The 16,259-nt window shown below is 46.8% G+C and overlaps 1 protein-coding gene across 1 annotated transcript in view; it reads right to left on the bottom strand.

The window, feature by feature from the left end:
* Nucleotides 1-3,365: 3,365 nt before the first annotated feature.
* The window catches only part of ank1b (ankyrin 1, erythrocytic b), a 76,131-nt gene continuing 63,237 nt past the window's right edge, over nt 3,366-16,259 (bottom strand). Inside the window, exons 35-41 of the mRNA XM_056588510.1 lie at nt 15,811-15,885; nt 15,405-15,536; nt 14,275-14,430; nt 6,987-7,653; nt 6,538-6,709; nt 5,886-5,954; nt 3,366-4,695 (exon numbers count right to left, since the gene is read on the bottom strand). Coding sequence (XP_056444485.1) covers nt 4,621-4,695; nt 5,886-5,954; nt 6,538-6,709; nt 6,987-7,653; nt 14,275-14,430; nt 15,405-15,536; nt 15,811-15,885 — 1,346 coding nt within the window. The 3' untranslated portion in view covers nt 3,366-4,620. The remainder of the gene's footprint in view (nt 4,696-5,885; nt 5,955-6,537; nt 6,710-6,986; nt 7,654-14,274; nt 14,431-15,404; nt 15,537-15,810; nt 15,886-16,259) is intronic.

Below are 16,259 nucleotides of genomic sequence, written 5' to 3'. Positions count from 1 at the left end.
TCCTTAGGATAGAGTAATATGATATTGCGTTTACATTGTCATGTATCCATTCTAGAGGAGTATAGGTGAGCTCTATTCTTTGCAACAGTTAAAATTGTACAATACTCATTTTAAAATACATCATAGGTTGATAGTCCTCCCGTGGTGTAGGCCTAACATGTCAGCTTGGGAACCTTTCTCCCTCCTTCCTCGGCTCTTAAACGTTGACTATGGTAAGTCACGCATAGAGGTCACACAAACAGACACACACACACACACACACACGCACGCACGCACACACACACACACATGAGCGGAGTCTTTTTGTTTTTAGCAATTTGATTGATAATGGGTTTTATGCCTAAAAATCCACATCAAATTAAGACCTCAATAGGAAAACCCTCCTGTCATCACAAGGACATATATAGTTTATAAGCCTAAAAAGGGGTCAGCATAACTATTCAATCAAACTTAAAAGATAAAATCACCCTTTATTCAACTTAAATAGTGCAATGTTTAATAACGGGATTGAAAGCTAACAACGTCAGCCGGGTGTCAGACATCATCCAAAAGGGTGAATTTAGTAAATTATCTCATTATGAGTCATAATAGTTAGAAGGGGGAGTCTTTGCTGTTCTCTGGTGGTTCATATCGAGAACGACGATGACAATAAGAATATCATATATATCTGGTCAATGGAAAACAGCTGATATTTCCTTGGTATTATTTTATATCCACAAGCCACATTTATATAAATAATAGTGCAAGTCCACATCAATATAAACCAGATTTATCTATTTAACCTCATCAACAACAAGTGAACCAATCAGATCGTCGCCAGGGCAACTAAAGCAACAGGATGAACCGAGGCCCGAGTTCAGAGTTCGGCTGTCATCTGACACCAAAATCTAATAGGAATCTCCAACATTCTGACCACTTACACAAACTCAAGTACACACCCAGACACGCACACGCACACACACGGGGGGGGGGGGGGGGGACCCACGTGCCCATGAGTACATACATGCCGTCGTGTGTCTGCTATACATTCCCACGTGTCTCCTCCATCTTGACCCTTACGGAACCCAACACCACTACAGTATTTTTCTGAAATAAACACACACAAACACACGTTAAAGACCCTGCACCTCATGAGGAGCCCGACTCTTGACAAAAACAAACGAAACAACAACAACAACAACAACAACCATAAACATTATTTTATAAACCCAACACTCTTCTAACAAAGAAAAGATATGGGGGCAAAAGCTTGGATCCGGACGGGCGCGAGAGTGGGAACATAAACCTGAGTGTTGGAAGAGCGGACGCTGAAGGTGAGACACGCCCACAGCTGGGTTGCACAGGAGGAGTGCGGGCGGACGTTTAGCGGCTCTGTGATCGTGCGTATGTGTCACTATGCATTCATACATCGTGTCACTCATTCATTGTCTCGTTACGTTTTGAACCACAATTACATATTAAACGGTAATGGATGGATACACGTTTGTCTGCAGGTCTAGGGGGGGGGGGGGGGCAATGATTGCTACATGCATGGTGTGAAAACTTAAATGAAAATGTGTGCGTGTGTGTGTGTGTGAAGTTGTATATATTCTGAGAAAACGCTGGCCATTTACAGCCACAACTGTCTATATCAAAATTATAGAATTACACATTTAACAAGTGAGAAACGCCCGGGTGTCAAATTCGAAGAGAAAGAAAACGCATAGAAATATGATGCATCAAACCGTACTGACGGCTTCAGTGTATGAAGTGGATAGATCCTGGCTTATATTTTGCTACTTTTAGTGCTAAACAACAGACCTGCACATGGTACGACCATGCACAATGCACTGCTACAATGTGGTCTTTCGATCTGCCGTCGACCCCACCATGGCACTTTGCTTTAGTGGGCATCAATCCATTCACATTAGAAGGAAACCAATTCTACCGCCAGGTGTGTGGCGGCAAAAACTTAATAATAACGTCCACTTGGGACACCACAGGTGGGAGTGTCCACCTAGATGAGTGAGAGCTAGAACCATAGGGAAAAAGCACCGCCGTCAAATGCCATGATTCAAATGCTTTCCAGTCCAGGTTAAAGAAATGTATACCGTAAGCGACTACCAACTTAACTCTTTTATTGCAGCCATCGCTTTTGTTCTCAGTGTGCGTCTAAATAGAATGGAATAACTTTATTGTCATTGCACATGTTACAGAGCAAAAGACCATCATAGGGATTCTATGTTCCTCAAGCTAGTCTGCAGAAGACTCCTAAATCTGCAGCCTGCACTCCTGGGATTCTGGTATCCTAGCTACACCACCACCAGGTGGGTGGGGCTAGTAGTACAGCTATAAACAAGTTCCTGAACAAAATGGCTGACCCTATCTGCCACGCTGACTCCACCTGCAGCTTCACCCAGCTGCTCAAAACCCACCTATTCAGAGGTAAACAAACCCTATCTTTGAGTTGTGTGCTCTGCCAGTCTGTCCCTGCCCCCAGTTCTTACCCTGACGTACAATGTCCTTGAGGTCCCTTGAAATGGGCTTCGGAAGGCTTTACACGTATTATAAATCAAATTGAGAACACAAGCGATGGCAGCGGTAAAAAAAAAAGTTACAATGGTGCAGGTTAAAGTCTTTTACATTGAAGACGTTGTTACGTTGTCCCACACTTCCGAGCTTGTGCTTTATGCGCACGTTGTTTCTTTAACCCGTTAAACACAAGCAGTGAACCCCCTGCGGTGTGCTCCTGTCTGTGGTCCCCGTCAGGTATTATTGCTGTGTGCAGACACAAAAAAATCCGGAATTCATATTGGACTGAACGTGTCAATGTATATACTCATGTACTGGCATGACGGTGTACGTGTTGCTCGCATGCATGCATGTTTGTTTGTTTGTTACGTGTGTGTTGTTTGTTTATAGTTCACGAGTCTGGGGTCGGTGTGGATCAGACAATCACAGTGCTATCTGCGTCTTTAAGCGAGTTCCACCTCTTTGTACAAACACAAGCCATTCTGTGTCTCCCTGTTTGATAATATACACACGGCTCCTTTGAAAACGGTCCCAGCATCCCTGGATCCCCCACAAGGCTTCCCCCCTCCCCCCGTTCTCTTATTTTTCTCATTTTGACTCCAAAGGGACAAACCAAAATGAAGCAAACGCAGCATGGGGGTGTGGGGGGGGCGCTACAGCCAATCAAGTGACAGGGGGGGGGGGGGTTTCCCCGGTCTGGCTTGTTTCGGGGGGGATGTTGGGGGGGGTGCTGTTTGAATGTCGCACGGAGAGGTCTTGTGATTCCGCTGCATCTTGACCGCGGCTACGGAGAGGAGAAGCATGTCGATCTCATCAGAGCATGTGTTGCGCTACACGGTAGGACGAGAAGGGGGGAGCTTGGGATGAGGTCATCAGGTCAATAGGTCACAACCCGACTCCCCCCCCCCCCCCCCACTGCCTTCTTAGGAGGCAAAAAAAATGAAATCAAATGAAAACGAAAAGATAAATAGTTCGGAGAGTTGGGTCAAAGAGTCCCCAGGAGTCTGTACAATGCCGTAGGCGGCTCGTTCCTTGAGCTCAGGAGAATGTTCCAGGGTCTGAAGACCGTGTCCCCATCGCTCGAGGGGGAGGAGGGGGTGGATCGAGGGACGAGGACACACTCAGATCCCCCCAAATCGCAGGTCGAACCCAGCCTCCGAACCAACGTGGACAGGTCCCCGAACACAAACCAAGGACGAAAGGAAACGCTACAGGAAGCGAGCTCGCTCACACAGAGAAGACACCAGCACACACACGCACACACACACACAGCAACACTAACCAGCAGAGGGCAGCATAGCGGCTTTTTATCATTCCAGCGCTTAGCATCCCGTGACATCACACCGGGTGTAGACCAATCATGAGGGAGATGGTTCCGGGTCAGGGGGAGCGGGGGGGGGGTAGTGTTTGGGGAGGGCATGGCTCAGTCAGCGCCCAGCTGAAAAGCGAGGTACACATGCTTAAGAGAACGACACACGCGTACATACACACACACATACTGACACACACGTCCACGGTAGCATAGAGTGCATATATCACATTGAGGAGTGAAGGGTTGGAAGGGCGGTGATGGAGGAAGCATGGGTAGGCTTGGCGTAGGCTCAGCTGTATATAGAACAATCCACCGACAGGGGAGGGGGAAAGACTTGATTTTTTTTTGGGCTGCAGTGTTTTCAGACTGGACTCGCTGTCACGAACCACACCACACAAGGGAAGAAAAAAGGTCCATCAGATCCTGGGCCACGTCTTCCACCCCCCTCCGGTCGTAGGTCATGACAGTTCAAAGGTCAAAGGGCATGCACCAGCAGTCATCATGCGATTACAGTTGACAGGAAGCACTTTTTGTTGCTTTTTTTTTTTTCTCATGAGTTTTTTTTCTGACACATATTGATTTTTGTAGAAAAGTCGTCATGCCCTAGTCTAGTATATATATATCTTTTTTTTTCTTTAAAAATTTTACAAAACTACAAGTTGGATTCCTCTTTTGTTTTTTCGTTTGTGGAGTCCCATGGTCATTTGGAGGATGGGGTTTGTGATTGCAATATTGTAGTTTGCACTTCTTGAGTCTTTGCCCCTTCTACTTTCTCTTTTCAAATTGTTTGGTTGCCCTCATTTTCTTCCTTTTTTCCCTCTGTGTTCGGGTTGAGTTTTTGTGGAGGATGGCTTGGCAGTAGATGTCTGTTCCTGGAAGCAAAAGAGAACCCAATTAGCTCAAGAACACAAACAAACCTTGAACGATACAAGCTAAATCCACATTTAAAAAACGTAAATAATAGGGCTGGGCAACGATTAAACGTTTTTATCGCGATTAATGGCATAGTATTGGTGAGTTTACTCGCGATTAATCACACTTTTTAAATTCTATTTTAAATCCACTCCAATCGAAGTTAAATGAGATTATCAACTGGAATGACACATTATAATTCATATACCAATGTACTTAATAAGCAAAAACCAGACCAAGTGATCTTGAGAGATTTTTATTGACTCACTCAGTGTGGGTTGAATATATGTAGTTCAATTCAAATAAGTAGCGCAACAGATTTGGGAATTGTAAACAGTCACATACTGTAATTGTAATCAGGCACAGGCAGTCACTTACTGCAAGTGGAATTTAATGTAAGTGGAACTAAAAATATTTCTGATATGAATGTTGACATTCTGTGGGCAAAACCTTTCAAAATCAAAGTAAGAAAAAAGAGAATGTGCGTTACTGCGTCAATTTGTATTAATCGCGTTAAAATAAGATTGCGTTAATGCGTAATTAACACGTTAACTTGCCCAGCCCTAGTAAATAATAACCAAACACACACACACTCAGCAAAAAACAAAAGCACCAATCATCACACCTCAGAGCAACGAATAAACGGCCCCTTCAGAGGCCAGAGATGCATTTTTTTTTTGTAAGTGCAAATAATAGAACAGAGGTCGCGGTGGGGTCGCAGTCGGGTCTCAGCGGGGTCATGGGGTCGCGAAATGATAGAAACATCTGCCGAGTCTATCCTAGTTCCTCTCTCAGAGCGAGTGTCCAAGCACTGGGCGGCCAGGGTGCTTGTCGTGACCGCAGCCCGTACCTTAAGGGGTGGGAGAGTGTGTGTTTTCACTGTTTAACTCTCCGGAGACTGGCGCCCTTTCTCACCCCCAGCCCCACCTGGAGCAAGGGGGTAAGGAGGCAAGGAGGCATGGAAGGAAGGAAGGGACAAGGAGAGTAGACAAGAGCTTTCACCGATTAGCCCCCTGCAGCCATGTTATGTTTTCAACCTAGAGCCAAGATGGCCGCTGAGAGTGATGCTGCAAGGGAACTTTTCACCACACTTCAACACGCATGTGAATAGGAATATTACGTTGTTACGTAAGAGGAAGGCCGGTCTTACCTTTCTAGCGTGTACCTTCCCGTGTTCATCAACAAACTGCTCATCGGGGCTGTCCTGTTTCTCGTCCCTCTGTCGATGTAACACAGCACATAACAATATAAGAATAACACAACGCAAGTCCAAGTAGCAGTAACATTATGCAACATTATTATTATTTATGTCATTAACAATTGATCGGGGGGGGGCATCATTCTGCCATTTTAATCCAATCCAGCCGCCTCAAACCTCAGCTACAAGGTATATTTCCCATGTGTTGCACCAAACTTCTCAACACATTTCTGCGTCAGCATTTCATCATCAAAAGTATTCACTTTGATGGGTCGTTATTTTAGCCATTCCAAAAATGTTAGATGGCATGAATGAAACAACGCCGTTTCATCGTCGTCAGTGATCGTCGGGACTAATAAAACATAGACATAAAAAAATGAAATAAAACTTCAGGCTTGGGCGAAGGCAAGAAGCCAGTCCTCGGGGCACGGGGACTGCTGACAGGCGGTCGGCACGGTAACCTGACCTGGCCCCGCCTCCAATCCTGTTCAAAGGTGCGTAGCCCCGCCTCCTGCGGAGAGAAGCCCAGCCCCCTGTTAAAGGGCAGGGCGCCCTGCAGTAGGGGCCGCCTACACAGCACCCAGGAGTAGCCCATGTCACACACCACGGTCTGGAGGGCCTCCTGGGCCACGCGCAGGCCCGGCCCGCCCTCGACGCCGCGGAAGCCAAGCGACGCCGACGGCATCCGGACCCTGGAGGCCGCCCACCCGGGCACCCCCACCCCGCCAGAGTCCCGGTCGGGGAGGTAGGGCTGGAAGGCCCCGCCGCCCACCACTCTGCAACACACAGAGAGAGAGAGGGAGAGGAAGAGGGAGGGGGAGAGAGAGAGAGAGAGAGAGAGAGAGAGAGAGAGAGAGAGAGAGAGAGAGAGAGACAGAGACAGAGAGAGAGAGAGAGAGAGAGAGAGAGAGAGACAAACAACAAACACAAGCAAACAAACAACAAAGGAAGAAAGAAGCAAATGAAGACGGAAAGCGATCAGCACCAGCAACGGGAACGGGGGAACGCGAGCGACGATTCGAGGGGCCTGTGCTGTGTGTGTGTGGACCCTACCTGTCACCGTTGTGGTCCGACGCCCCGCTCAGCCCGGAGATCTGACACAGCTGGGCGTACACCTGCTGGCCTGTAACAACAGAGAAGCCTTCCACTGAACCCAGCCCTACACCTCCTCCTCCTCCTCCTCTCGCTCCTCCTCCTCCTCCTCCTCCTTCTCCCGCCGACCTCTGACCTCCCAGCTGGCCGTTGAGGTTGACCTTGGGCACGGCCCCGCTGGCCCTCACCCTGTCCCGCTCCGCCAGCACAGCGGCGGGCCCCAGCGACGCCGCCGCCTCCACCTCCTCCTCCTCCTCCTCCACCTCCCCTTCCTCCTCCTCCTCCTCCTCCTCCTCCTCTAGCTCCATGATGGAGCCGCTGGCGCCGCTCAGCCCGCTGCTGGGCCGGCCCAGGCTGTAGGGGAGGGAGAGCGTGGCGCCCTCCGAGTCGTCGGCCCGGCTGCCGTCCAGGGACGAGTCCTCCACCGTCACCAGCGAGGGGCTGACCCCCGCCGGCCACACCTGCACGTCCGACATCTCCAGCAGCGTGTCCTCCTCGGTGGTGGCGATGGGGGCGCACTCCAGGCCCGACACCTCCCTCCAGTAGGGCTCCGAGCCCAGCGGCGAGGGCAGGCTGTACTGCATGGAGGCCGGGGAGAGGAGCAGCTCCTCTTGCAGCAGCCCGTAGCCTGGAGCAGGGGGGCAAGGGGAGAGGAGAGAGGATAGCAGCGTGCAGGCACAGGGGAAGGGGGCGGTGGAAGGGGGCTGTTTCTGGGCCCTAGCAGGGGACACCGTGGGGGTGGTTCAACCCTGTCCCACTGGGGCGTGTTTGGAGGATGCGTGGTTGGTTTACAGCGAGAAAGGGAATGCGGTTTTGGGTATGTGTTTGTTTTTTTCCAGATAATTTGTGCACACCTAAGAACTTGAGCCTAAAACTAAATTGTGAACTTTAAATTTTGTGCTTGCCGATCAAAACTATTTACCCAACTTCCGGTTTAAAAGGAAGGGCCCATCACAATTATATACATTACGTTTTAGCTGAATAATTGCACAAAGTATGGAATTGGTAAATATTACATTTTTCAATTCATATCTTGAGCAATTGCTAAGGTAATGTGTTCATAATTATAATGCACTGTTGCTGCACCTGCAGCTGAGATTAACATCATTGGGACAGGTTTAGGGATACGGGAGTGGCATTCACTGTTGTCCAGGTGATGGGTGATGGAGAAACCTCATAAAGGTTTCTCTATGAGGAGTTAAGCTGCAACAGAAGAAGGGTTCCCTTGTAGGGGGATAACATATTATGTGTTGCGTGCTGCAAGTCAGGTTGGCACGATATTTAGAAATCTTCCCATAAAGGTTAAATGAATTCAAATATATTTACGGATACATTTGTACTTCATGACAGATGCTTGCAAAACTGTTATGCAAGAATCTGCATTATCGTTCCAACCCTTGTTGCAAGTTATGTGTGTGTGTGGGTCAGCAGCATCTTGCAGATTCCACAGAGGTACTGCAAGGTACTGTTGCCGGTACGAGTGAACTTGCATCAGAGTCATGCATTCCTGCGTTGCCCGTCTCACATACTGATATGACTGCGCTTGAATTCATCATTCATGAGACAGTGGCACCCCAGCACACCAGCACACACCCACCAGCAAACATGGACCAGTGCAAACAGATAAACCCACGCACGCACACATACAAACACACCCACCAGCACACACATGGACCAGCACACGCACAGACCAGCACGCACACACACACACACACACACACACTATCAGCAATGTTTCAGCATATGTTCCTTTTTAACAAACCATACAATCCTATATTTACTTAACTTTACTTGAATAATTGAGCGTCACATTGCACAAACAGCGATGCGGTTCATAAATGAATAAGTTAGTTTAGCACCAGTCTTTGTTCAATTAAGTTGAATATTTTAATCCATGAACACAGAACATCCTTTTTCTTAAAGAGCCAGTGAGACCATGTGATTTAAAGCAATCTGTTTTGGGCTGAGAGTTTTAGGGAAGAAGGTGGCTTGTTATCCCCATGGTTATGACCCACGGCAACTTTAAGATACTTTTTAAGTATTGTTATGAGCATTATATAAGCAGTGTTGTTTATGAAATCCGCCACACTGTAGACTCGTTATACTACAGGGGTCAAGGAAGCACAGGCCTCACGCGAATGTGGAAATTAAATACATGGCTACTCAGACGGAGCTTCGCCATCCACACAGACCGTAGCGTTACGCTATAATTGTCTATAAAGCCCGACTTTCAGTCTACCACTGCCCAGACCGAGCTCCCCACGTTCACATGAACTGGTGATAATGTCAGACTAGAAGGTAGTCTGATCTCACGAAAAGACCGCCACCTCTTCCGCAGCAGAGTGGAACGTTCACATCGTGTTTCAGGGAGAATGGTGAAAACATAGGATTTCACACCTTTTTACTCTAAATTAGGGACTTATTTCATTAACAGTGAAGAAGTGGCATAGATTACCATGTTGACGATTATATAAGAGAAATTATCACATTTAAAACAAGTAAGTGGTTTTGGGTTCACTGGCTCTTTAATAACCATTTTAAGGTCAAGATGAAATTAAAATAGAATGAGATTTTCACCCACTTGCTCAGCTCTACATTCATATTAACCACCATTAAGCCTGTATCAAAAGCATAAAGTCGGTTTAATTCATATTTTATGTCCAAATCTATTAAACGTCACTCTGTATGGTAGATATACGGTAGTTTTGCTAGTTTCCGAGAACGTGTGTGCAGTTGCCCTCTTAACTTTCAACCATTATAAGCATAACACACATACGTTTATCCTCACTTTAAAAAACAGCTGTGACTGAACACATACAGATTTTATTGTACGTTCTGTTTTGCATCAAATGCAAACATTTTCATGCTATGCTCGGAAATTCCTCATAAACACAAAGTAAGATATTCGAAAGCCATTCTCATTGTCTTCAACGCACTTAATGAAATATCTTTGCAATGCTTTAGATAAGTACTTAGAGTGGATCAATGAGCTTTAACAAGTGGGATTAGCCAAGATGAGTTAAAGGGGAAATCCACCCAAAAGATTAATACATTTATAATTAATGTAAGACAAGTATTCATATGTTTAAATCTTCATTTGCAATTGAATAATTGCCAAATTATTTCTCATATCTGACACCTCAGATTGATTATATTACTCTAAATAATTTACTCAAGTACGACTATCAACTACAATTGGTTCCAGTAATAAGGCAGCAAATGTAATAATAAAAGGGCAATTATAATATCTTCTCCTTTTATCTTGGTTCATTGGGTTAAAAATCCAGTTGAAAGCGTCTATGTTTAGGGCTGCATAGGTCTCCTGTGTACTGCTAGCTGTTTAGTATTCTCCTTTAGTGAAGTGGGTGCAAATTATGGAAAGGCTGAGAGTAGTTTACAAATTGAGCAAAGATTCCATTTTGTATGTCAATGGCCACTCAGTGTGAAGGTCAGGTCTAATATTTTGTGATATTATGTTGTGATTGATAGTCTTATTGAAAACTAAGTTGAGTTTCATTATAATGTTTATGTTTATTTTACCGCACTGGCATACAGAAGGTAGTGTTTTGTATTTTATTTGATTTAACCTTTATTTAACTAGGAAAAGGTTCCATTGAGTTACTGAATAACTGTTCCTCCGTTGATAGTATTAAGAATCAAAACAATAGAAACACTTTAAAACCTTGACTTTACTCCACTGTAGATTTCTATCTGCTTTATGTTACCAACATACAGTATTTTAGGCGTGACACAGGGCCAATTTAACAGCGCCTAATTAAAGTTAATAATAATAATAATAATTGTGCAATAAAACTCTAGAGAATATGTTGATATCATCATTCATGTGTCAGTTAATGGTTGAAATACTACTAAAATGGAGCTGGTATGGTTGAAAAGGCAGTAGTAATATCAGTCAATGGGAACGAAGTGAGCATGTCTGTGGGTCTCTTGGGGCAGACGATGGAGGACAGGGTTGAGGGTAGGTGGTAAAGCATGGGATGGCGTTAGAATAGAGATGGATCAGAGTTAGAATGGAGCAGATGGGTCTGGGTTAGCCTTTCCCTTCTCTCCTGCCATTTTGAACGTAAGTCTGCACACAAACACAACACACATACAATGACACACACATAGACACACACCAAAACACAAAAAGACTGGTGTCCACACAAAGAGGCACATAATGTGAAAGACTGACAATAAACTTCACAGAAAGTCATGGCACGAACAAAACATCACACCACAACAAAGTCAACGCATACACTAACACACACACACACACACACACACACACACACACACACACACACACACACACACACACACACACACACACACACACACACACACACACACACACACACAAACATACACCAAACAAACACCCACTGCACAAAAACACACTGCACATACACACACTGCACAAACACAGATGCTACACACAGGCTGGAACACAGATGCACACACCTTTGGGTTTATGGCGAGCTCTCTGTATTAAACACACCCACATTACTATGAGGACTGTAACGGGAATCCTGGGGTCGGGCGGTGGTCAGACGGTACACCAAGTCATACGTGGGGAGAGATCCGTTCTGACATGGGCAAAACATCATGACTCAGACCAAGGGATGAGTGCTGACCTTTAATGACTTCTTTATTAGTTGGATTTATTCCTATTGAGTCGATGTTTGAATTTAAGTGCCCCATGTCATGCCTACTGGAAAGACTAAAGGGATATTATGCAATTCACTTCATGGCGACACATAGTGTCACATTAAACATGACGAGAAGTAAAGTGACGTGTTTACTTAAACACACGCGCTCAAAGTGATCCTCTGCCATTTGTGGATTCAGTGTGACACGATTTCGATCGTACAGTGTGTTGGGTGTCTGTTAATGGTATTCAATACAGTAATATGAATGTAGTGGTAAGATCGACTTGATCCTGGTTACCGTGGTAACGTATGTTAAAAGATGGGTCCGAAAGGACGCTTTGCCCATGGGGGGACTGATCTCCCGTCACGGACACATAGGAGCATGTGTTGCGTTTACGCTGAGGGTCCAAACACAAACCCTCTCACAGGGAGGACCACCACAAGGAAACGGTAGAATAATCAACATAGTGTTTGAGTAGTAGATTGAGGAACCATTCAGTGTGTGAAAACACAGGTTGAAAGCATGCCATGCACACAAGGAACGGCAAAGTTATAAATTATGTTAAATTCTACCACAGCAATGCATGCAACATGCACATGCACACATAGGTAGTACACACACAGAGCTGGCTGAAGAGGAGGTGGAGGAGGAGGAGGAGGAGGAGGAGGAGGAGGAGGAAGAGGCCCCCAGCTCGAATGAGCAAGGGAGGAGCGCGAAGACATAAGATGAGAGGAGGGAGGAGGAGGCCCAGAGGTCAACATGAGGTCTTATGAGGTCAGAGGTCGGACGGGAAGAGCTGTTAGTTAGAAGAGGAGGACGCAGAGGACGCAGAGGACGCAGAGCGCGGCTATAGGCAGCAGATATGACATGTTAAGAGTTTCAGAGTGAAATACATACACAGGGAGAGAGAGAGAGAGAGAGAGAGAGAGAGAGAGAGAGAGAGAGAGAGAGAGAGCGAGAGAGAGAGAGAGAGAGAGAGACTCCTGAGCATAAGGCAGAATTTCAAGTCATTGAAATAAGAACGTTGTAATGTGTTTCAAACACTTCCAAAAGCCATCCTCTAAACACGATTTATATGCTGAAATTACACCTTGTACTCAGGGAATAAGAGAGAGCAACAAAGTTAGAGAGCGCAAGAGAGAGATTAAGAGATAGAGAGAGGTTTAGAATGAAGAGGCTAAGAAAAACAGTATGAAGGGCCAAAGCTATCTGCTAGTTAGTGTGTTTTTCAGACATGTAGCCATCCTTCTCACACACACACACACACACACACACACACACACACACACACACACACACACACACACACACACACACACACGCACACACACACGCGCACGTCTCGTTTCGAAATAGAAGCAACAAAGGCGTCTATACACTATAAGTCACAATTTCAAATAGCGACATTATGAAAGGACAATCTGGGCGACCGTGTGATATGTGCACCTTACTCGTCATTTACGGACACACACTCGAAGCTGCTGCTGCTGCATGGGGGCTAGCTCTGCAGCTGCTATGATGCGGGTATGATCCGATACGCTGCCAGAGGCTGAAGCATGGGTAGCGCGACTAGAGCGATGACTTTACGCCCCGCCGGGGGCAACGCACGCAGGCAGTGCTGTGTGGACATGCTCCTACCACAACCACGGTCAGGGGTATGCTGTGAGACGCACACACACAGACACACGCACACACGTGTGCACACGCACCATTCCTCCGATGCGCTAACAATCAGGTGAGCGTCAACATTCGTTCTCATCCTTCAACTTCATCATCATCAGCGTCATCGACATCGTCATAGCAACCATGCACGAGCGCCTCGTGGACTTACCCCTCCTGAGGAACGGGGGTCTAATGGCCCGCGGCCTGTGTACTAGGGGAGCTGGCCTTGTGTCCGTGGCCTCTTGTGGAGCGACAGAGACACACATACACACACCAGCAGCAGGGGGGTGAGCGCCTGCTGGCAGTGGGCTCGCGGACCGCAGCCGTCCCCGTGTTCAGCCGGCTTCATGTGACGGGGTCTGTGACGTCGTTGGGGTTTTGAGGGTTGTGGGCGAGGCTGTGTTGTTTGTGTGTGAGGCTTGGTTTTGTGTGTGTGCTTGTTTGGGTCCGTTTCTCTTCATGTGTGTGGCTTTGTGTGTGCGTGCCTGTGTGTCTCTATGTGTGTGAGGCTTGGTGTGTGTGTGTGTGTATGTGTGTGATTCTTGGTGTGTGTGTGTGTATGTGTGAGGCTTGGTGTGTGTGTGTGTGTGTGTGTGTGTGTGTGTGTGTGTGTGTGTGTGTGTGTGTGTGTGTGTGTGTGTGTGTGTGTGTGTGTGTGTGTGTGTGTGTGTGTGTGTGTGTGTGTGTGTCTGCCTCTGCATCTTTCAGGCTTGGTGTGTGCATGCCGATGTGTCTCTGTGTGTCTGTGTGCATGTGTCTGAGGCTGTGTGTGTGTGTGTGTGTGTGTGTGTGTGTGTGTGTGTGTGTGTGTGTGTGTGTGTGTGTGTGTGTGTGTGTGTGTGTGTGTGTGTGTGTGTGTGTGTGTGTGCGTGTGTGAGGCCTGGTGTGTGGGTGTGTGAGGCTTGGTGTGTATGCGTGTGTGCGTGTACCTTACCATTAACACTGGGTGAGAGCAGGGAGGAGTCGTGTTCCACCAGCCGACCGGCCCCGTGCTCCGGGGCTCTGGGGGCCAGCGTTTGGGCCTGGCTCTCCAGGGAGCTGACGATATCCCCCCTCTCGATGATCCTCAGAGCTCCGTACAGACTCTCCACTGGACCACCACAGGGAGAGGGAAGACAGAGAGGGAGAAGATGCTACGAGGAGAACTGCGTCCGCAACAACAGCGCGACTATTAAAAGGTGACATATTATACCACCAGGTGTGTGTGTGAGAGTGTGAGGTGGGCGTGTTAGCCTAGATTTATGAAGGATAGATGAGCAACGTTTGCTACGGTCCACTGGGTAGGCTGGTAGACTGATCTATCCAGCACACATCTAGGTGGAGACGCCCACTTGTGATGTCGGAAGAGGCTGAGTTCCAAAACTGCTTGTAACAGCTAATCACACTCACACCTGGTGGTATAATATGTCACCTTTAAAGCTGCTGAAGGTACAATTGAACAGCTGTTATTTGAGTGACATGCGTTAGTGTCTAGTGAGTGGGATGCGCTGTGAGAGTATCTGGTCACCTGTCGACCGATATCGATTTTAGACTACGCCTCATTTCTGACAAAACTGAGAATCTCTATCCTGATTGGTTGCGGGAATCCATTTTGCCTGACCAATCACAGGCGTGTGTATGCAACACATGTCAGTGGCAGAGTAACGCAAAGGGGGGTTTCTTTTCAAAATCTGGCTCTCTTCTGCTCTCTCTTTTTGCAACGCACAACTCGTACCTACTCCCACTTTAACATTGGGCAGGCAGCCACATTACTCTAGAGATATTATGTTCTTACCAACCGCCTCTTTAACTTTGGTCAGGTAGCAACACCACTCGCACAGACAATTGTGCGATGTTAAAGCCTAGAGCACACAGACAGATCAGGAAAAAAGCTAAATAGTGCTTTTACATTTCACGGAACAGACTTTCAGTCCATTACGAAGGAACAAAACAACACGAACCCGGCAGCATTCATGTTCCACGCGCTTTGCTCTGTTGAAACGACTCGATTTCTTCCCCTTGGGTAACGCTACAAACGTGAACCGGAACGTGTGCTATGTGTGCTTGGGGCTTCCCTGGACTCACTCTTGGCTCTCTTGCCCTCCCGGTTGACCCACAGGCTGAGCAGGGCCGAGCTCTGGTCCTGCAGAGAGTTGGGATGGTCCACGCGGATCCGGTTGATCTCGTCCACGCTGAACAGCAGCTCCCGGGCCAGCTCTGATGACCCAGGGGGCGGGCAGTACCAGACAGATAGACAGACAGACAGGGCCAGATACAGAGACAGAGACAGACAGATCACACCAGTCGCAGACAGTCAGACACACAGTCAGACAGTAGCAGACAGACACACAGTCAGACGGTACCAGTTGGTACCAGACAAGACAAACAGACAGAGAACGGAAAATGTGGGTGTCAGATCCAGATGACAGACCTTCAGAACACTAATATGATGTTATTTTTTACACAAAGTAAAGACATGGCTTGAACATACCTGCCCAACTCAAGCCCAGCTGCTCTGATATAAGGTTGATCTTGAGCTCTGTCCTCTCTATGACGTTGACTGAGGCTAAACACAACCAGACATCAACATGTGAGACACTCATTCACTGTTGGACATTCAAAAGCCTGCATAGGACTCTAACACTGCATGGGGGTAACACTGTACAATAAGGGGACATTAATTATCCATTCATTAACATAAGTTAATGCATTTTTAAGCATTATTATATAGCATTAGCACAGGGTATAGGAATAGGGGTACTGGGTTAGGGGGCTTTATTCATCCATTAGTTAAGATGAACACCATTCGTAAATGATTACTGGGCCATGTTAACCATCTGTTAGTTAATAAATATTGCATTACCTAATGTGATTTAATGGTTAATTATTATACCCTTATTGTAAAGTGTTAGCAGGACTACTAATATCATAACAATCGTA

Source organism: Gadus chalcogrammus, chromosome 4 (assembly GCF_026213295.1).
Source record: "Gadus chalcogrammus isolate NIFS_2021 chromosome 4, NIFS_Gcha_1.0, whole genome shotgun sequence".
NCBI lineage: Eukaryota > Metazoa > Chordata > Actinopteri > Gadiformes > Gadidae > Gadus > Gadus chalcogrammus.
Note: the sequence above shows the minus strand (reverse complement) of the source record. Positions and strands in the feature narration are given on the sequence as shown.